Here is a 22744-nt window from a genome sequence, read left to right on the forward strand (position 1 = left end):
TTTTTTTTTTTTTTCCCCCATGTAAAAAAAAAAAAAAAAAGGGGGGGGGGGGGGGGGAAAAAGCAGCCAAACCTGGTAGCACAAGCTGACACTTTTGTTTTCCCCTAGAACAAATATTTAATATGATTTTAACTCTAATTTGTACTAGAGGGAAAGCTGTCCGGTTTTAATTAAATTTAAGGGACTTAAGGGACACGTTGAAAAAAGAAATGGGAGCTTTTTGTTTGCATTAACGCTTGTTGATAATAATATATTGATTGTCAATTGCTAAGCCCAAAAGATTAGTGTAGTAAATACTATTATCTGAATGCCACAAGTGAAGTGCTAGCTTCCCGTCCCTGCTTTCCCCTTTGTGAGGCAGTTTGAATCACTGGTTGTTATTTATACATTTTCTTTGATAAAACCAACTTGTGTGGCTGATTTTTCTTCTTTTTTTTTTTTTTTTAAACCCTGCCTCATTAAGTGCATAATAGCATTTACGTGTGGGGCTTTCTGCTTTTTAGCCTTTCAAGCTTAAGCTTATATTCCTCTCTCCCAACCATGTTTCAAAACTTGGGATGTTCACAAACAATTGGATCCACACCAATATTGTATGTATCAGATGCTCTCTTGCTATTGCCAAAGACTAGAAAATAACAGAACATTATCCACAAGGAGTAAATAGTTATTGCCTTGCTACGCTGCTGCACACCAGATAATAACACTGCCCCATCATTAGGCAACTTTGCTATTGCACATAATTCTTTTGAGTGCATTTTCTCTCATTACATATGCAAAAGTCAACACCAAAAGCAGGTCTTTCAGTGCAACTCTACGGAGCACACAACAGCCAAGCACCACAAGAGCTACGGGCAGCCCTCGGTCTGCCATGGGAAAGCTGATTTCCCCCCCCATCCCAGTTCATACACTTTCAAAAGTCTCTTTCAGAAAATTAATCTAAGTTTTGCTAACAGATTGCAGAGTGCTAATTTAACTTCTCTGCAGGGTCTTCGGATTGGTACATTCAGAAACAGAGTGCACAAATCCGAACTGCTTGGGATATGGGAACTCTTTGCCAAACTCTACCCTTGCACCTCGCCCGTACCAGCAAACCCTCCCCCAGCCGTGCCTGGCAGGGCTCTGCCTGTGCCTGGGCAAGCAGTCCTTACAAGAGGCAACATGGCCCTCACTTTCTGAATTAAAACTCTCCATTAACCTCTACATTAAATACTAGAGATCTAGCAAAGTGCTCACAATTTCATAAAAATCACCTGAAAACCCAGATGGGTGTTTTTTGTTTGGTTTGGTTTTGGTTTTTCTTAAATTTTATTACTTTGCTAGAATAAAGCCTGGTGAATCTGTCTGGACTCTCCCAGGTCACACTCACACTGAGCTATTACTGAAATAAAAGGCTGCACCGTTTTTTTCCTGGGATTTTCTCTCTCAATAACATTCTCACCACAAGCACACGCAGTGTATTCTTCAACATCCACCCCAGTGCTGTGATTTCCAGAATGCCTTTTACTCTTATTTTATATTCCTTAAGTAGAAAATTTCATTCACACTGACAATGCAGCTATACAAGGAACTTACAAAGCCAAAGGGGCTTGATATTAAAATAATTTGTATTATTATTTAATAAAGTCACAGTCCCAGCATTGCCTAATAGGGTTAAGCTGCTAGCCAGGGCGACTCATCATCTGTCTAGGATGCAAATGGCATCACCGAATTACATTATCTTCCCCCCCCACTTCTCTTCCCAAAAATAAACCACAAAACAACTTTTGCATCTTGTAAGAGCTCTGCCTTCAAAGAGGGAAGAGAATTCAGAATGAAAGCTGAAAGGCAGACCCAGGCGCGCCGAAGTGCCGCACGCTTTTTGCAGTACATATGGCACCTGAGATCACCCACTGCTCGGGGATGGCAGCAACAGGGTGTGCCCAGGCTGGCACTTCACCCTTAATTGGATTGAAGTTGGACCTGAGGGGGCTTGGCAGGTCGGTGCCATGGGTGTTAATGGGAGGGAGGTGCCAGGCTCCTTGCGGGAGCATTTTCTGCATGTGCTGGTGGGATTGCACCAATTCCCCGCTCGTCAAAGGGCCACAACTCACCCTGCACGCTCCTCGCTGCCCATTTCTCTCCACTCCTAATTTTATGCCTTTTTAGGGAGGAAAAGGAGGATTGACATTCTTTCTGCCCATAGGGCAAAGGTCCCCAGCAAATAAAGATGCCCAAGAAGATCATCTCTGGCTCTCCCTGCCTTCGGTGCTGCATGAAATGAGTTAGCACCGACACGTGCTCCCTGCAGCTGCAGCTCCACACGCGGCGGTGGGTGAAGGTTTGTTTACTCCACCTGTCAGGGGCTTTGCAGGCAATCTGTGCACTCTCCTCACACCAGCAAAGGTTTCCCACAGCAGGTACACAGCCAGACAAGCACCTGCAGATGGTACTGCACCTTTGCTGGAGGAGGAACAACTCTGCTGTTTGGAATATGATGTCTTCTTTTTACTCAAGTGTTCCTAAGTTGTTCATTATAGAATCTTAGGGGGTTGGAAGGGACCTCGAAAGATCATCCAGTCCAACCCCCCTGCCAGAGCAGGGTCACCCAGAGCACATCACACAGGAACGTGTCCAGGTGGGTTTGAATGTCTCCAGAGAAGGAGACTCCACAGCCTCTCTGGGAAGCCTGTCCCAGGGCTCTGTCACTCTCACAGGAAAGAAATTTTTTCTGACGTTTACATAGAACCTCTTATGTTCTAGTTTGCATCCATTGCCCCTTGTCCTATCACTGGACATCACTGAACAAATCCTGGCTCTGGCCTCCTGACATTCGCCCTTAACGTATTTGTAAACATATTTTGTAAACAGTCTCCTCCAGGCTCAAGAGACCCAGCTCCCTCATCAGGGAGATGTTCCACTCCCTTAATCATCTTTGTAGCTCTGTGCTGGACTCTCTCAAGCAGTTCCCTGTCCTTCTTGAACTGAGGGGCCCAGAACTGGACACAATACTCCAGATGTGGCCTCACCAATGCAGAATAGAGGGGCAGGAGAACCTCCCTTGACCTACTAACCACCCCCTTTCTAATGCACCCCAGGAGGCCATTGGCCTTCTTGGCCACAGGGACACATTACTGGCTCATGGTCATCCTCCTGTCCACCAGGACTCCCAGGTACCTTTCTCCTACCCTGCTCTCCACCAGGTTAACCCCCAACCTGGACTGGTACATGGGGTTGTTCTTCCTCAGATACAAGACTCTACATTTGCCCTTGTTGAATTTCATCAAGTTTCTCCCTGCCCAACTCTCCAGCCTGTCCATGTCTCGCTGAATGGCAGCACAACCTTCTGGTGTGTCAGCCACTCCTCCCACTTTAGTGTCATCAGAAAACTGGATCAGGGTAGTCTGCCCTGCTAGCCAGATGCCAGAATCTCTGCAAAAGATCACTCACATCCCTGGCACAAGTGGACCCCTCAGTGGACCATGAGCAGGACATGTCAGTGCATTCCTGAACTTTCTCCCTGGGAAGGATCTCACTGAAAAGAGCTACTGGAATTTCAGCTCAACAGGGGGAGATGCAGTGGCCAATGCTCCCAGAAAGCCAGGAAGGTAGGTCATTGACACCAGTCCTGGTGGCACCTCTGACTTCTCTCCTATTCACTGTCCCCCCAAACCAGGGACACCCCATGCCTAAGTGAAGGCAGGTGCCTGCAAGTTTGCAGGCTCAGAGCCTCTGCAACAGGACAGAGCCTCTGCAACAGGAAAGCCCCAATCCTTGGGCACCACATTATACATCTGCAGAAATCCCTGCCTTCCAGGTAACAGGTAAAGCCTGTCCTGGCTACATGCACCTCTGGAGGACCCTGCCTTTACAGGGTGTGCTGGCACGCAGCGTCCCACGTACCTGCGTGCAGAGCACTGAGCTCTGAAGTGGACCCTTGCACACCAGTGGGTCAGCTCTGGGTGCTGGGCCCCCTCTCTCTTCCCTGTAACAACGTGCCCAGCACTTGCTGGGAACTATCAAATAAAACTCAAAAAACCCTGCTGCTTTGCAGGATTTTGCAGACCTTGGTTTTCCTAAATTAAAGAGCTTCTGCCTAAAAAAATATAGAGGCAAACATACACACACACAAAACCACTTCTGTATGGATGCTCGTTCTCAAATACTTTTTTTAACCTATAAAATATTCTCTGCTTATTTCCATTTTTCAAAAAAGAAGTGAAGTTGACATGTTAAAATCTGAGTTTCTAGAAAAAGCAGCTGAGTAAAACACAATATCCACACGGTATGCTGCTTTTTTCTGTCCCCATTCCAAAGCCCTGTTAGTGCAAGGCAGTGAGGGTATAACTGGATGCAAAGTTGCTCAGTAAGATACAATACAGTAATGCATGCTATGAAGTAATTGAATTACACTTGTTATTAGGCTGAATCAAAAGCTGTCACAAAGTGGGACTCAATAGACTTTAGTTTGCTCTTTTATAGCCTGCAAATTTAAAAAAAGAAGTAGCTAGAGGCTGCCTGGGTATCTCAGTCCTGAGCGTGGGAGGGAGCAGCTCCCCTGTTATCACTCCTGGGGTTATACACTGGAGAAAAAGCATTCCCTGCCCGAGTCCTTCTAAGCATTTTTGAATGCTGATATCATACATCCAGGGCAAGGTTTAAAGGAGCACCGGGAAAGGAAAGAGCCGCAGATTAAGAGAAATGAAGTGACCTGGGACGGTTAATCTCACATGCACCACTGGCTGGCACAGGCAATAGCAGTGATTGTGTGGGGCTGGGTTGCAGGGGGAGGAAAGGAAAAGAGGGATTGAAGGCGCTGCTGGAAATCAGACAACTCCTCATTGTCCGTGCAGGGGCCGCTGGTTCAGGCCTGTGCACACCGTGAGGTCCTTGGGGCAAAGGCTCTTTGCCAGCCCAGAGGGAGGGAGCAAAGCTGCCGGCAGCAGGGACCCGGCCCCAGGGCAGCTGGGGGGGTCAGCCCCCCACATCTGTGTGCTCCAGGATGTCCTGGCCCTTCCCATGCTCCTTGCAGCCCCTGGGCTCAGCTGGCACCCGTGTGGGCTGGGGCTGATGGGGAATGTCAGCACCTACAGGTTCTCCTTCGTAACAACGCACCAGACTCTACCTCCAATTAGCCAAGGCCTGTGAAAGGAAGCTGGAAGGCTTCAGCTCCAAGTGTGCTATGCTACTTGGGCACTGTTATAAATGTGCACAGACAGCCCCTGGGCAGGGAGCAGAGGCTGCTCAGAATAAGGTTCTCTCTGGAGCAAGGATACCTCACTGCCTGCAATACACCAGAACGGCACCACTTCCCCAAAACCTTGGCTACTCACCTCTAACAGGAAATAAATGATCTTTCACCCAGTGCCTGCCCTAAAACAAACATCTCTGACTCTCAAAAGCACTGGGTGGATGATGTTAGCAAGCCTTTGCTGGCCTTAACGTAACAGAGCAATCAGTCTGCCTTCTTAGAATGATTAATGGAAAATCTCCTCTGGAAAAGAAATCAAATTAACTGTCTTCAACCAAATGTCTACTGGAACACGAAAAGCTGTTCCAATAAAGACATTTAGGAGGGAAAAAAAACCCTTATGAGCATTTAAAATCCAGTGACAGATCTAGGACTTATTTTATTAAGACTCTCCCTAAAATAAATTAAATGGAGCCTACTTAAACGAGCATTGCAGCAAAGAAACCTTGCTAAGGGGAATGCAGGAGAGGCAGGAGAGAACACACGAGGACATGTTTGCTGCCGTGTGAAGCTCATGTACAGGAGTCAAAAAGGACGAGTTGGCTCTGAGGAGCTATGTCCCTGCTAAGCTCCTCTCTCCGCTCCTGCTTGGCTTCAACTGGGCAAGTAGGAAGAAAAAAAAGTCTGTGGAATGATGGTGCACACTGTGCCCCCTCAGAAAGAGCATTTGTCCCTTCCTAGAAGACATTTGCCATCACAATTTTGTTTGTTTTCCCAGTAAAGGTTCCTGCAAGTGGGACCGACCCCAGGTCTGGGTCTGAGTCCTGCCAAGCCAGCCAAGGGCCGTGGCAGCCTCTGAAGCAAATGCTGTGCTGCTCTGGCTCCTCCAAAGGTGCACAGGGAGACCAAAAGTGACCTGCACTTCCATGAGACCAATCTGCCTAATTGTCTTCATTTCACAACTGACTCGGGAAGGCGAGGGAGAGGGGAGAGAGAAAATAATAATAATAATAATAAATAATAAAAAGAAGCAAAAAACAACGCAGAAGAAATAGCTCAGTGGAGGCCATATCAGGATGGGAGTGGGAGAGAGTTAGTGCCCTAATGAGCAGTCTAGCTGTGTGGGAGGGAAACAGGTTGTTGTCTGTCTCAGAGAAAGCGGTGAGCGCGGCTGCAAGCAGATATGAGACGGGAGCCCGGCGAGCAGCCTGATATCCGTTCTCCCCCTGATCCTGCAACCCGTCCTCCTGTGAGTAATTCTAACTCACAGTGAGTAGCTCCACTGACTCACGACCGGGCTTTTGGGTTTGAGGAGGGGAAGGAGAAGGGAGGGTGAGGAGGGCTCTCATTTGGCATTTGGCTGTGCCATTGCAAGGCTTCCACTCTAGGAAGAAATGCCATGATCCTGCAGGCGCGCCTCGAAGGAGCTGCCAAAACTCAAGTGAGTAACCCTGCTGAAGAAAAAAGCCTTCATTTTAAGAATAAACTAGTGCCTAAGTGTCTGCAGAGGACTTGCTGTATTAACTGATCTAGCTGTCGGTCTATGTTTTGTAGTTTTTCCTGGATGCTCAGGTGTGATACCAGGCTCCAAACCAGTAGGTACTGAAACATGCTGAGCTGCAACTGGATCCTCCAGTAAACCAGTAAGAAGTGCTCAATCAGGTTCTTGGAAATTTGCACAAGGATTTTGCTGAAGTCTGAGATGCACGTGGTGCCCTGCATCCTTATTACTCAATGTCTCTGATATTCAGAAGTCTGTTACAAGCAAGAGCAGCCACCTTTGGCAATAGGAGAACAGTCCTGAGCCGTGTCCTCAGGCCTGGTGTTCCTGCTGGGCTCTGGGCTGAGGAAAGGCAACCAAAAATCCACCAGATGCGACATCAGCCTTGGGTATCACTGGGGCTTTAAAAAAACTCAGCTGAGCCTGAGGGACAGGACCTGATGCCAGAGCCCCAGCAGAGGGCTTGTGTCTGCCCCAGTGTGGTGAGAAGGAGATGCTGGCTCCTCTGAGAGTGGAGCCACAGCTTCTCCTTCACTGCCAAGACAGGACCTGGAGAGACTGTCCCTCTGCACCAAGGACATCACAGGACAGAGCAAAGCCCTGGTCTCCTGTCACCCTCCCTGCTAAGCCTCCCTCTTGTCGAGATGAATGGGCTCACTTTCTCATTTCAGGAGAAAATACTCCGTCTGGTACCCCGGCTGCGACACAGACCTTCGAGGAAGCTGAACATACACAGTGACAGTGAAGTGGTAAAACTGCCTTCTGCAAAAAAGCACCGTGACTGCTGCTGCCTCAGCGGGCTGTATCACTGCGTGATTAAGTTCTTACCAGACCTCTTGGTAAAGGCAACCCTCCTGATCTGATAACTGCCAAGGACAAGCCAAATATGCAGGGTCAATCTATGCACATTTAATCCCCAGAAGGCAGATTAAGTGTATAATTGACCCATATAATCCATGTATCATCTCCAGTGAAATGTTTTCGATGTCCGGTTTAGGCAGACATGAGGCCCATAAGAAAGTGATCAGAGACACAGTATTACCAGTGCAGTGGATTTCATCAAAGTTAGAGATGGCTTTTTAATCACTGATCTCAGAGACTGCTAGATTTAAGCAGATGAACTAGCACTAAGCACATCTATTTTAATCCTTATCTTCTACTCAGGCTGGTGTCTTCAAGAAGTACAAGGAGGAAAAAAATAAATTAATTTTTTTTTAGGTCCTTGCAATCTTAGGAGCTTCTCTTGGTGTTTTGATCTCTCATATCAAAAGCATGTTTTTGTTTTTTTCAGTAAGATATTGAATTAATCATCAGAGAGAAAAATGCCATCTGCGCTATTTAAGGGACTGTATCAGGATGCTGGAATTCGCAGGATCCTGGGGAGCTCACTTGACGTTCAGTAGCCTTTTGTGTACGTGCTACTCGCCTGTGGCTGGGGAGGAAATATCCTCACTATGTTTTACATCAGTGTTTACTAATTTATGAGGAAGAAAGGTTGGCATTCACACCCTCTGCTAGTCAATCAGAGACTTTCTGGATCACATACATTCTGACGGGTTGAAACCTATACTGTGAGTATCTAAGGGTGTGTGTAAAGACACACATACATCTACACACGTGTATAAATAACTTCCACCAAAGGGCAAAACCCTTACAAGTAAAACTCCCATTGCCTTCAGACAAAATTATGAATGCTAAGACTCAGATCCTATGAAACTCTGAGTGTCCTGAGCCAAAGGAGACCTGAATTTTGCAGGATTGATCTGAAGATTTGAGATCAGTCTGAAGGTATCTTCCCATGTTCAAGATACACCCGCCCATCTCTGCCTCATCATTCCTATAAACAGTCATACTCTACTTGTCAACTCTGCCCCTTTTCTGGGGGAAAAAAAGGCAATAAAATTGTACTTTCTATCAGACACTACAGAGAGTTTGTGATCCTTCCGCGATGCGTGCAAAGCATCACAGAGGTTTAAATCCCAAAGCCAGGCACAGGAGCACAGGGAAGGGATGTTACCATGCTATTCTGAAACTCTTCTGTTACCACTGCTCACCACCAACGGGCCTTATTACAGTGTTTTAGCTTTAAATGTTATCAAATTAGTAAGCCAGGCCAAGTAAATAAGTCATGTTACTCTGCAGTAAACAGCACTGCCAAAAAGCTAGTTAGGTTTTGATTACCAGCAGAACTCCATGATCAATCTGTTCATTCAATGATCCCAAGAATACAGATTTTTAAAATTAAGATGACTCTATTTCGGGGTGTGGGGGGAAACCCCTGACTAATACGCAGAATTAAGAGGATTAACACAGAGACCACACAGAAATATTACAATCATCTTCCACAAACACCAGTATCTCCCAAAGAACATCACTCTGCTCTGCAGGTGCGAGCAGGGCATGTGATGTAGAGGAAGAGAGATGGTTCTCTGAGCTAAGAAACCACAACAAATGCCAAAAAAAGACATATTACACCAGCTTCTGTTGAGAGATGGCCTAAAGTTCTGCAGCCTCTGCACCTGGCAGGAAACAAAGGGGAATGAATGGAAATGCTGGGCAGGATGGCAGTGAAATGTGGGATCTGGGAATATCTGGGGGGCTGCAAACACCACTGAACATGCAATAGGCAACAGTTCACTGTGCAAATCTGCTCTTGCACTGCTCACAGCAAAGAAGTCTTCCCAACTGCACAGAAAGGAGATTTAGCCCTATATTTCAAGTGTCTTTAATGTGATCCCACTGAGGGCAGAGGACCTGCCTGCAGGCAGATTTAAGCTGTTTACCTGCCACTGCTGCACATATTAACATGCTGCACATAAATCTGGACTAAGCTTTTGGCTGGGCAACCCAGCATCGCTGCACTAAGCCAGTGGAGGAGCCGACCTCTCAAGTGTTAATAATCTCATTGCCTGGAAAAACTCTGCAGCTAAGAGGATTGCTCTGCTGCTGTGCTGGGGGAAGCGAGAACAAAACCCAGTCCAACTCTAATTCAGCATCCTAAATACCACTTGTGATTACTCCTCTTCTCTTTCGTATTAAAAAGGGAGCTAGCACCCAAAATGTCCTTGGAAAATCTGACCATTGGCACAGAGGCCAAAGGAGCTTAAAGTCCCTGTGCCCACGTTGCTTCACTGTGTTGGGTGGGAGAGGCAAAGGGCTGCAGGGCTGCAGCTGAGATCAAGCTCAGGACAACATGGCCAAGCGTTGCTCCTGTCCTCACCAGAACGTCTGTTACACACCACAGATTTAAACAGGGTCTGGACCCAGGTGACCCCCCCCATCCACATAATCCCTCCTGCTATGGACTGTCCTGCAAGCTGACCTCAATTTGCTTCTTCAGCTTCAACCTGGCAGAGACGACACAAGCCCGCTCCAAGCACAATTCCCAAGTTTTGGGCACGTTCCCTTCCCTCCCTGTGAACCCAGGGCCCCGCAGCTTGCCCCGCCTGTGGGCACACACTCACCTACGCCAGACACGGGTAAAGGTGCCGGCAGCACTGGGTCCCAAGGCTGCCCTGCTGGCATGGGGATTGGAATGGGAACAGGAGTGGGAACTGCTCCTGCATGCTGCAGCTCCCACCTGCAGCTGGCGTGGGTCAAAACAGGCGGAGCAATGTAAAAAACCCTACTCTCCATTATTTTACACCACACGGACCAGGGAGACTTGAGGAAAGCAGGGGGGGAAAGAAAAGTTTTGCACTTCCTGCTTTCCACCAAGGTAGCTGCTCTTTTTTTTTTCCCCATGTAAACCATTAATTTGTTTAAAATATGGCTTGGTAAAGCTAAATATGAGCGGATCAAACTGAAATCAGTATTTGTGCTAATTACAGCCCTTTAAAAATTGGAAATAATGGCCCAAAGGGAATAAACAGACCAACTGTGAATCATAGGGAAGGGATGAGGGAAAAGGCAGTGTGGGCATTGAAAAGAACAGTCCAGATGAGCTCTGGAAATTTAACTGCTCACGGAATAAATTTGAACACAAGCAAGCAGTGCACTTGCAGGCCTGCTGCAGATGGAAGCGACAGTCTTTTGTTTTGTGTTTTGTTTTTTCTCCCCGTGCCTGCTCGAGGGGTGATTTGTGTCTGGTGCTCAGCGCTGCAAAACTCTCCCCGGAGCCGGCGCCCGAGGAGGCACTGCTGTGCTCCCTGCATGAATGAGGCATTCTCAGTGGAGATGGGTCATGCTAGTAGATGTACACAGCAAGATTATTTGACTCTAATTCATGCCACTTGATATAATGTGATAAAACATTTGACATGAGAGATAAGTTCCATTTTAATCTGAGAAGGTACGCAGGAAAGAAAGAAGGGGAATTGTAAAGGAGGAAGAGGTTTCTAAGGGACAGGTAATGCATAGAAAGAGAGGTATTGAGTGAAGAAGGAGGTTGGCTGGGGAAAAGAGCTTTCCCTGCACACTGAGGAAGCAAAAGAGCGAATAAAGAAAGCAAGAAAGGTTGTTACAGTTCCAGAGCTGGAAGACTGAGAAATGGCACTGCTGAGAGATGAAAGGAACGAAAGTAGGAGCAGAAGCTGCTTCAAACAGAAACTGATATATGGACAAATACCCTAAAGAAGACTAAAACACTAATGCTACAGGCTGGCTGTCAACAGAAAACCTTCGCTATAGAACAGCTACGAGGACAGAAAGGCTATAACACAGCAAGAGCAACAGAAACATCAGTTAACATGCATCCAAATCCAAAACAAACGGGCATCACAGGTCACTGTTCTCTTACAGTCCAATGAATTTACCTTATGCAACAGAAAAATAGCTCTGAACATCTGGGTCAGTTCCTACCATGCTATCATCATCAAGCAGACCATGTCTCAATTTCACATTTGGTGTCAGATACCACAGCATGGTCCTCCTAAAATGTGAAAGGCTATTCCTAATAATCTCTCTTTTGGTTAGCTTTTAAAATTAAAATTTGGTACACTTGATCTACTGTCAGTTTTGGAGTGCTTGTCAATGAAATGCACTCCAAAACATGTGGAAGAGCTGGCCCTTAGCAAGCTCATCTGCCAAAAACCTGGCTCAAATTTGAACAGTGAGAACAATGACCTAGATGTTCTGTTACAGAGAGATTTTCCACAAGCTTAAACATAGTAAAGGACTCTCTTAGAAGATGCTGTTCCCTTAAAATCCACGCACAGACAGACCAAGACAGAGTAGACTAGAGTAGAGATTTAAAGCAGGCAGAGAGCAGATACGAGCCTTAGTCAGAAGGAAAGGAAAGATTTATTTATTTTTTAAAGCTATAACCAATAAATTTTCTCAAAATGTGACTTATCCTCCTGTCTTATTTTGTCACATTTTGGGTCTCTCCTGCTTGGTGTCCAAGGAGGAGAAGGCATTTACTTACATCAAATAACCTTTCTATATACATCTCCTCATTGACCTTATCACGCAGGACATCCTGAGAGTGGCGGACAAATGTCACATAGGCATCAGCAACATCCATCCCCGGCTTCTGCATGGGGGAGAGAAGAAGAGAGAGAGAGAAACATGAATCCTGGCGCAGGGGGCAGCTCCTCTGCGTAGCCTCACTGCTGCTTTTCCTTCTCCTCCATCTCCTGCTCTCTTCCTGCAGTTCACCCTTTCCTTACCTGATGGGCCCCGAGTCCTGCTGCTTTGCCCAGCAAAATCCTGGGTGCAGCACAAGGTCACGCAAAGACTCTTTCTCTTCTTTCGCCTCGAGCGAAGCTGCTCAGAGGAACCAAGCTGTTCCTCCACACACCAGTGCCAGGGAGTTGTCTACTTTGGCTGCTGTTGATCTAACAAGCTGGGCTGGGGATTTGTGGTTTTCTTGGCTCACCTTCTCTATGCAAGCCCTCTGGTTTCTGGAGGTGGAAAGCTCATAGCCAGAGCTGAGCTCTTGGTTCTGCTTCAACAGCGTGAGGACGCGAGCAGTGAGCAGCTGGCGTTGCAGGAGGCAAGCAAAATCACCTGCCTTTTTCTGTTTAGATCCCTGACTTTTACTGCTGCTCTTAAGAATAAACAGGGTAAATGGTAAGGCAGGGGATGTATGTCTACAGGAAGGTTTAAGCCACGGTTAAACTGCAGGAAGCCTCCCCATGCTATCACATCTCTGCAGCATTTAACTGATTTTAAACAGCAACCTAGAAAGGTGCAAGATTTTGGGCTAATAGCATTTCTTTAAAGAAAATGGGAACTGAGGCAGGTGGAAGAGAAAACACTTAAAAAAAATAAAAATCCTGTTTAAATTCACATTGCTTGATATACTGGAATCAAACTTACCTTAAAGGAAACCCATTAAAATACTGTAACATGAGTCATTACAAGAGCTGCCACAAAATCTTAAATTTCCATGGCACATTGTAAGTTTGTTAATAACTACTGTTGTTAGTTTCCATTATTGTGATTTACCTCAGATCACAGAGTATCATTTCTCTTCAAGATACGATTGTCAGCCACTGTAAATTGAAGTTAGTTAACACATCTGTGTAATTTCCAGGGTGAAAATGAGGACAGTTTGGAAAGCAGTAGGCAGGGAGTTTTTTAATACAAAGCAAACAATTATCAAGCAAAGGGCCAGTGCTTGGTCCTTGGGAAGCCAGTAACATTTCTTAACACCTACTGCAACAATGACAAGGTATTAATTTGAAAAACAATGAGGACAACACGAATGTGGCAGTAGTCAAGTGTTACACTTTCAGGCAATTTTCAGCACACCAATCGTGCCCATTTCAAGGTGGTATTAAATGTATTGGTTTGTATCCAGAGAATTGCAAAAGCTTTTGCAGAATTAGATTTAACCAATGCTTTTCTCTTCTACACCAAGATTTCCCCTCTGTCCTCTAAAACAGAAGCCTCTAACAAAACAGGTTTTTTTTTCTCCTTCCCTTGGAAAGGCAGTGGGTCATGGATCATAGGGCATCCTCCCACAAAGGTCTGGGAGCTGTGTGGGGCTGGTGGTTGATTTCATGCAAAGTTTTGGGGCTGTCAAAGAAGCTGTTGTAATGTGGCTTCATGTTGGGGAAACAACCAAAAAATAACCCAGATGAATGATTTCTGCTCTGTTTTACACAAGAACCAGAGCATCCAACTAGCTCTGAGGATGAGAGCAGACCCTGCTCTTGCATGGCCACAAGGCTGAGGACCTCCCAAGGGTCTCCTAGGCACAATGAGAAAATGCTTCTGTAAAAGCTTAAAAGAGTTATATAGCATTTTACTGAGGGTTCTTTCCTAGAGAAGCTCTACTTTCCAGGAACACAGAGACCTCAGAGAAGGCCACGCTTTGCTCTAGAAGTCACTTAAAATAACTGTTCCATGCTTAAATTCCTGATGACTAAATATTTAAGATGTACTCCAATGACTAGGGCTTTCAACTGAAAGATCTCGACATTTTCAAGGGCTAGAAATGAATTCTGAGTCTCTCTTTCTAATGCTCTTTCTATTACTCCAAGACAACAGGATGCCAATCTCTGCATTGGGATATTTTAAACCAAGCAAGACCCTTTATTGTTCAAGGGTTTGTCTTCCTCACAGCAGGCTGTACAGATACAGCAATACGGCAGGAAAGGGTTCTTTTGGGCGAGAAGGGTGGAAACACCAAATGCAGGTGACGTGGTGCAAGACGTCTGATAGATTTATCTCATCAGGTGAAAGCATGCAGAGCTATCACATCCACATTCAATCTACATACATACATTATACATACAGGTCACCAAACTCAACGGAATTATTCTTGATTTACACTGCCCAGGCTAACTGGATGCAGGAACTACTGTGGTATATTAAGATCTACTCTTTTCTCATTTGTAATTGCTTCGGATCTTTCTGCCTGTAAATGTTACAGTAACCCCTTATTCCAGCCAACATTCATACATTACACTTAAACTCAATTTAAATGTAAATTTCTGCCAAGTTAAGTGCTCTGTCTAAGAACATTAAGGGCTCTTTTCCTGATGAAGTAAGGTCTAATTAGAGGAGTCAATGTACAGTTTTCCTACACCAATTACAGAAAAATGGAAAAAATTATTTTCATTAACTATTTCCCAAACACATGTTGCTAGCTCATCACCATTTCCCCAAAGTCATAAAAAAGTCATTTTCCAAAAGAGTAAAATAAATCAACAATTAGAAGAACAAAAATAAAATAGATTAACTAATGTGTTGGATGTGTTGGCTCAGTTCTAACATGTCTGGACCTTTTTGTTTGGAAATTATACTGTATTTGTACAAGTCCAAATGAAGAATTAACAGAATGCACTGCTCCCATTTTTTAAAAAATGTGATTCCAGCCAATTGCATAAATATGGTACCTTTTTGACACCATCTGCAAATTATTGCCTAAACAGCCTCATAAGTCTCCATAAGAGAGTAACTGCTCGTTATTTGCATCAGGGAGATATCCTTTCCAGTTCAAATGTTAGAAGTGTGAAGGCCTATGGTCCAAATTTGGCTGTTAATGCATAACATGGGTTGCTACACATGCCATAAACCAAAGCATGATGCAAATTATTACGACAGAAGTTGTTTAAATTGTGCTTACGGGTACATCCACGTATTTGGAAGCAGCTTTCACCTGTGAAAGAAACAAGAAGAGAGTTTACACCACCAGTGCATTTTCAGGTCTTTGCTATTCTTTAAACACCTCTAAGAGCTTCTCCAGCCAAGACCTGGGACAACATAATGCTGAGTGGGGCAAAAATGGTGACAAAAACTACATTCCCTGTCTAAAAGTATAGACAAGGGCAGTGGTTTTTTTGCTGTTGTTTTGGAGAGGTAACTTTACTGCTGCTGAAGCTCTAATAGTAACAGATGATAGTGTGGGAGTTTTGCTTCTCCCTCTTTTACTTCAGCGAGCGGGGGAAGATGGGGTTCATAAGCAGACATAATTCTTTTCTTCGGAGGCCTTGCTCTCCGCCCCACGCCACGTGTCTCCGAAGGCAGCCCGTGTCTCTCCCTGTTGGGAGCTGCATCCTGGGGCCTGTGGCAGCTGCCCTGGCAGTGGAGGCATGGTGGCCTGGCGAGGCTGGCAGTCACCAAGAAAGCACCTGAAGGACCTTCATTTTGCCCCTGCCCATGGTCCTGGCCAGGACACAATCTTCCCCCTTTGTGCCAGCCCTGCTGGGACAGCCTGCAGGCTGTGCTGGGGCAGCGTGCTCACTCCCTCCCACAGGGAAGTGCCCCAGAGCTTTTCTGCTTCCCAGGCTATGAACAGCTACATGGGAGTCTCCTTCGATTGGTTCTTCCATTTTAAAATGTTATTTGTGGGAGGGTACCAGAGGGCAGACGCTGCACCCTGCGGTGTCCTCACAAGCCAAACTGACTTTGTCTCTGGCTTGCCCTGCAGCAGGGTGCACAACGCCTGGCACGGGTGGCCCCTGATGTCAGGGCCACCTTTTCCAGCTGAGCAGTGCCCAGCTGGCCAGAGAGACCTTTTTCCCACTGTAGCATAAGGCACTGTGTCTAGAAAGAGTCCGGCTGGGATTTTCCACAACACTTCTGCTTTTAATTAGGGTAAGCGTTGCCGGCCATCTTTGTTTGGGTGTAAAAGCTCACCTGCTTTTAAATATTTCTAAAGCTACCATTAAAACAGCCTAAATATAACACGCACACAGTTGCATCTTGGGATGAATAAATTATGTGTCCCGAATGAGAGAATGAATGTATGTGTGAGACAGAATGTGAGAGTGGGTGGAAGCACTCATATGGTGTGTGTGGGGGGTGCATAATTAAGCACAATGAGGCGATACAAAAGACCAGACTGGTGGTAATTGCTGAGGTGAACGCTGCAAGCACTGGCAGTGCCTGGGCTGCTGAGCTGAGGGGCAAGAACAGAGGGAAGGGCAGGAGGAGGGTGTCGAGCACCAGTCACTGCCATAAGACCTGGGATCTGGCTTTCTGAGGGGCTGGAGGGGGCCAGGGCAGGTCCCAGCACAGGAGATGACAAAGGAGGCAGCGAAATCAGCGCCAAGCCCTCGATCCCAGGGAAGAGCAAACATTTGTCTCTCCTGCAGGTATCCCTGTTCCTGGCTGGTTGTCTGGACACCTCGGCCTTTTTCACTGCATTTATCTTCACAACTTTCCTAGGAGGTGGTGAGGTGCTATCCCTTGCTGCTACCAAAGGGGAGCAGAGGAGCCCCAGCCCCCATGTGTGAAGGTGGCTGGAGCCCAGCCAAGGGTGGCAACTCCAGAAGAGCACACAGTCACCCCAAACCTACGCCAGTCACAGGCAGGGCTACCCGAGCTCTCTCCAAATGAGCTTTTTTTCTGGGCAGCAAAGCTAAACAACTGAGAGGAGAGCCTGAAAAGGATGCAGCTCAGTAGCCCTCAGAACTGAAGCCAGGGTGTGTACTCAGGGCTGCACTGCACCCATATCTTCAAACACCACCCAGGGCGTGAAGTGATGCAGCAGCACCCCAGGAAACCTGCACTCTGAGCATGGATTTAGCACTCTTAGGTCCAGCTTAGCATCACCATCTCAAGCTGCCTTCTTCCCCAAAGAGGCAACAAGAATAACTCAGCCGGCTTCCTGCGATCTCCCCCCTCCACCCACAAAAAAACTGAGCTGCTTCTCCTGCCCACTCCCCTTTAATCAGAATAATTACTTGTTTTTCTTTAAACTCAGATTTGGCTACATTTAGTGAGATTTCCAAACTGCCGGATGTTGTGTGATTTTTGCTAGGCTGCCGGTTTTCACAAAGTATGTGACTTTGCCATGAAACGTCTCAGTTTACCATACAAATTTTGCACAGAACAAAAATAAGATCTTTTACTTCTGTCTCCCTCGGGTAATATGCAGTCTTTAGTTTTAATTACCATAGGTGTAATTCTCCACCTCCAGAGGCTATCCAGATTAAAGGGAATTTTAGCAGCTGTCATTCCTGTGACTCAGTGGATCTGCACATGCAGATGGGCAGCCAGGGCCTGGGCAGCAGCCACCGAGATGCACTTAAATGTAGCAACAAACAGGAGGAAAAAAAAAAGGAAAAAAAAAAAGAAGTCTGGCCAAATTTAGAAGGATATTTTCCTCTCAAAGTGCTCTGCAAGGAGAAGTGGCTAGCAAGAATTTATTAGGACAACAGATGCAGTAATTTTATCTTGAACTTCAAGGCAAGAATTGGAAATGAGGATATCCTACTAGGTGATAAAACTGTCTGTCACAAGACCCCCCATTACATGTCGCTTGCAGAGTGCCTGGAAAACACACCATGAAAGAAACCAGTGGAAGGGGGTGGGAGCCTAATGCTTTCTAGAGCTCAGCGGCTTGGACCATCACACTTTGTTGTATTTGTTCAGACAGGGAAACCGTGGGAGGTGGTGCAAGCATGCTGTAACAAGAGAGAGTTTCTCTATTTATCATTGCAAAGACTAAACACAGCAAATCCCATTACTACTGCAGGGAAGGGAGACTTTCTAAGCCCAGTGCCAAAGGGTTTGGAGCTGTTTCTCAGCCTCTTCTTGTGGCTGGTGCTGCCCAGTGGCTCCCAGTAAACAAGTGGAACAAAGCAAGAAATGTCCCTTGCCCAGAAAGAAGCCACCCTGCTCCCTGCAGTGTGCCCAGCCTCCTCGCTGGGCGTGAGGGCTCAGCACCTTCCTGGGGATGTGCACACACCACACGCAGCAACTATGTGGATGCACATCCCTTCCCAGCTGGAAACTTAGGAAACTGAAGCTGTGGAGCTGGGCTCAAAGGGCTGTCAGCGTGCGAGGCTTGACACCATGTGCTGCCTCCTCACGGGTGCCCAGAGCCCAGTGCACCTGGGGGGTTCGCTCAGCAATCAAAGGGAGCACCACTGGGCAGTGACATCAGTAGGATGTGCCGGGAGCAGCACAGCATCAACCACAGACAGCTTGGATTGATGGAGAAAGATGGGCTGCACCTCACACTGTCTACCCAGGCTGATGCTGGTACTTCCAATGTCTGAAAAGATGCTGCCTCCACATTATCTGCTGCTGGCACATGAGCATCTCCTAACCCTCAGCAACATTGGAATGGGGGAAGGTATCCATCTCAAAGATACCCTCCTGAGCAGGGTGAGCACAGCCCTGGGGCTGTAAGCAGTCAGGTGTTACCCTGGGAGAAGAGCTGCACTGTAGGGCAGTTAGTGGGACATCCTCCCTTCCCTCCTTGTCCAAAGAACTAAGTGCCTACAGCACACTTGAGAAGTTGTGATGTCTAGTCTGGAGCCCGTGGCAGTTTGGATAAGCAGCCAGACTGTGTGTGCACACAGTGGTGACCTCTCCTACATCCATTCTTACCATCCCTCTTTCCAAATAGATTCTATAAAACTGCCTCAAACTCAGCAAAAATGACCAAAGAGTAGCAAATGACAACTATGAGAAGCTAAACAACTCCTGCAAAAGATTTTGTCCTTTACTTCTTAAGGTGTTATGTTATGGCCAGAAGAATGAAAGGAACACACCTGGCATGCAAGGTGGCAATGAAGCAACTTCTTCAGTTAGGGAAACTGCATGTACAGTGCAATGATTTTTTTTTTTCATCTTCATACACATCCTCAACAGAATAAATTCCACTAGCCTGAACGATGACTAGAGATGGCTTTACACTGTGCTACAACAAGACAGCCTGTGCAGCTTCGGTGTTTATGGACTGTATATCTGCACATGGGCTGTGCATTCACGTGGGGGCTGCAGTGTTCAAAACCCTTCCAGAATGGCAGAATCATTATGTAGCTGACCTAGTCCTGGGAGAGCAGAAGATTACAACACAGGAAAAAAACCCAAACAAATAAAGGAAAAAATTGTCTGTACTTACAGTAAATGACAGGAAAGAAGAAAACAAAGTTCCTTCATCGTATCTAGACAATTTGGCCAAGACTCCTTCCAAAATGGTGACAAACTATGAAGATAAAAAATACTGCAATTATTTTAAATATTTCAACAAGGCTCTAAAAAGCAACATTGGCCTCAAAAAAATCAATGAAGCTCTCAACATTGCCAAAGAAAAGGACAACCTGTCTCTGAGCACAGTGGGCCAGGGAACTGGGAGTAAGGAGCATTGCTTTTTGGGTACTATGGGAATCACCCTCGGTGTCATGGGTGGTGCTGGGGACAGGAGGTGGGTGCAGGGAAGCCAGCACAGTCTCTCTGGACAGGAAATCTTGTGGTTCTTGCTCCCAGTCTGCAGTGTCAAGCACGCAGCTAGCTGGGTATTCTTGCAGAAGAATTGAACTGGCATATGTTGGCGGATTATGTTTAAAGGTCTCCACTGTATAATAGGGATGACTTGTTCTCAGAAAGTTTGAAACTAGAGGAAAACACACCCCACCATCTTTCTCCCTACGTACCAGTTCCCCTCTGTGTTAGCTCAGCACACCAGATCTACACAACAACCCAAGGGAAATGCTGGCAGCTGATGAAAAACAATTTCCAAACAATGAAACCTGACATTTTGGAATGTATTTCCCACTACTGTCACCTCGAAATTAATTTTTTAGATGAGCATATGGCAATTTTTGCACAAGACAAGTTATTCTGTCCGCACAACCTGATGAGTAGGAGCAGTGACCACCTCTGCGTGCCACCCAACGTCTACGCAGCAGCATTGAGTGGTGCCACCCCCTCACTGCAGGTACCCTCAGTGCCTTGGGCTGGTGCTGACCACATGGGGTGTTGACCCATCAACGTAACGCCCGTTCCTTAAAACCCCTTCCGGCCCAGTATGGCAATCCTGCTAACAGAGTATTACATCTCACACAGCTCCTTATCATCAAAAAGTCACCATGAAAGGACTGGGAGATAGATGTATGATCTTGCCTGTGAGAAACGAGAAGCCAATTCAACATCTTAATGTGTCACATTTTAATGGAAACACACATATTAAAAATGCCATGTTAACAGTGAATCACTTCACCTGAGGGTGAAGGTTACCTTTGCCACCAGGAGTGTTATCATTTCTTTGACGGTTTCCTCAATTAGTTCATCTATTTTTGAATGGTACTGGTGCTAAAGAAAAATAAAAGGAGAGGAAGAGGAACATATTAGCATGGATCACAGGCAAGAGTGCTATGGTTGTCAGCCTCTTCCCCTGGTAAACCACAATATACCATAGTGTTAAACCAAGTAAGCACACAGCTTATTACTCTGTACTCAGCTATAGTGGCTGGTGATTACTTACACTTACAGGAGAGACCTTGAATTCAGGAGAATCTTACATCAGTTGGTGAAGTGTGGGCAAACCCTGCTCTCTTCTGTGTGCCCAAGCTCCAGGGCCACAGGCACATGTTGGAGGGGAGGCTTTGCTGTGCCCAAGAGCACCAGCACCCGGTGCTCCTACAGACCCTGAAGTCCTTGTGTTCCAGTTCTGCAGTCATTATCCTGATCACTTGGCACATGGATCATACCTGATGAGGAGATCCACCTGTTGCCAGAGGGGAACAGCCCTTGCCTAGGGCATGGCAACCCACACAGCCCTTGGAAGGGGAGTGGGGAAGTTTTGCTGCACCAGTGGAGTCTGCAGTGGGTTGAACCCCCAGAGGGGATCCTGCCCACTTCCCACCTACTGCAGCAACACACGTGAACACGTTACACACCGTGTTTAGCGGGTGCGCGGTTCAAATTAAGCACTCATTTCAATGCTTTGCTCAGTGACTATGAGATAGATTAACACCCCCCCCACAAACCAAGAGGAGCCTTTTGTCCCATGCAGAAGCTAGCATGCCGTGCAGCCCCGAGCCCTGGGTGTCAGCAGCTCCCGTGGCACGAGCTCAGGCCCAGCTGACCAACGTCTGCGCCCGCGGCGCCGGCGCTTCTGAGTCCTCAACCCAATTTCTGCACATGCCAAACCTTGCTTAGCTTGGGAGCTCTGATGCAATCAGTTGCAATATGGCTAGAATAGGTACTAAAATACAGTCTTCTACTAATTTAGAAAAGACCTGTTTCCAATACAAGATTTAATTAGTGAAAACATACAGTATATTCTTATTTTCAATGGACTGAGAAAATACTGATTATGACTGCTTTCCAACACAAAACATTTGATTTTTCAGTCAAACATTTCAAGCACTGGTGCTAGTCACTATATTCATTACCACTTGGCATTAATATTGTTTTAAAATGTTAACATCAAATCACATTGAAAGAGAAATCTGCTTTAAATACTAATCAGACTTTGGGAAGGAAGACTGTGAGGGCTTTACAAACGCTACATATTGGTCTCAGTATCTGACTGGTAGTCCCTCAACTGCTCAACAGTTTGGGGATCTTTTCTATGACAGTAACATTAACACAGGAATTTGGAAAAAGAAAATAAAAGTAGGACACACTTACCCACTCTTTAGCAAACTTTTCAGATGATTGGGGACAGAAATAAAGAGGAAAGTGCAAAAGACAGGAAAAAGAACACATGAAGATAAACAATAAATAAACTAAAATCTTTAAAAAAAAGGGACATATGAGAACAGCAGCATCATGCACAGAAACAATAAGCAATGGAAAATGAAATGGGACCAAAACCTTCTCTCACTGCAAGATCAGAGATCACTACCTGTAGCATTTGCAGGGGGAAAGGACCGGATTGCACGTAACTGCACATAACTGCTGACAGTCTCTCAGGGTTTTATTCTGCTCTGAAGAGGAAGGCAACTGGCTGTTGACAGGCAGGGCTCAGCATTGGGGCAGCTGGGATCCTTTACCAGGGATGGATGTGCCTGAGGGGGGAGCCCTGCAGCAGGCAGGGCAGGGGCTTGTGGTGCAGCACATCCCGGCCAAAGTCCTGGCTGGGGCCACTCAGAGCCTCACCCACACAGCAGGACAGGCTGGCATGGCCACACCATGGGCTCACTCAGAGCAAAAATCATACATCAACAAGCAAGTGATATCTGCATTTGCAGTTCCTATTTCCATGGCCTGCTCTGCAGGTCAAGACATAAACGAGTCTCTCAGCAGAATCATAGTTACGATTAATCTGTTTAATGCCTTATCAGCTCCCAGGGCTGACCCAGCAGTTCCCAGCACAGCTGGGGATATAGCTGGGGATGATGGGGACCTGCAACAGCTGGGTAGGGGCAGGAGCTGCCAATGTCATCAGCATGCACAGCCAGGACCTCCTATTGGAGATGAGGAAGGGACTGTGCATATAT

At 46.4% G+C, this 22744-nt stretch overlaps 1 protein-coding gene across 1 annotated transcript in view; it reads right to left on the reverse strand.

Annotated features, from left to right (window-relative positions):
* The window catches only part of CADPS (Ca++-dependent secretion activator), a 177826-nt gene that overhangs the window by 10894 nt on the left and 144188 nt on the right, over window positions 1-22744 (reverse strand). The window contains exons 25-28 of the mRNA XM_009997038.1: window positions 20535-20609; window positions 19420-19503; window positions 15187-15219; window positions 12034-12141 (exon numbers count right to left, since the gene is read on the reverse strand). Of these exons, the coding sequence (XP_009995340.1) occupies window positions 12034-12141; window positions 15187-15219; window positions 19420-19503; window positions 20535-20609 (300 nt within the window). The remainder of the gene's footprint in view (window positions 1-12033; window positions 12142-15186; window positions 15220-19419; window positions 19504-20534; window positions 20610-22744) is intronic.

The sequence above is a fragment of the Chaetura pelagica genome, unplaced genomic scaffold (genome assembly GCF_000747805.2).
Source record: "Chaetura pelagica isolate M959 unplaced genomic scaffold, ChaPel_1.0 scaffold364, whole genome shotgun sequence".
Taxonomy (NCBI): Eukaryota; Metazoa; Chordata; class Aves; order Apodiformes; family Apodidae; genus Chaetura; species Chaetura pelagica.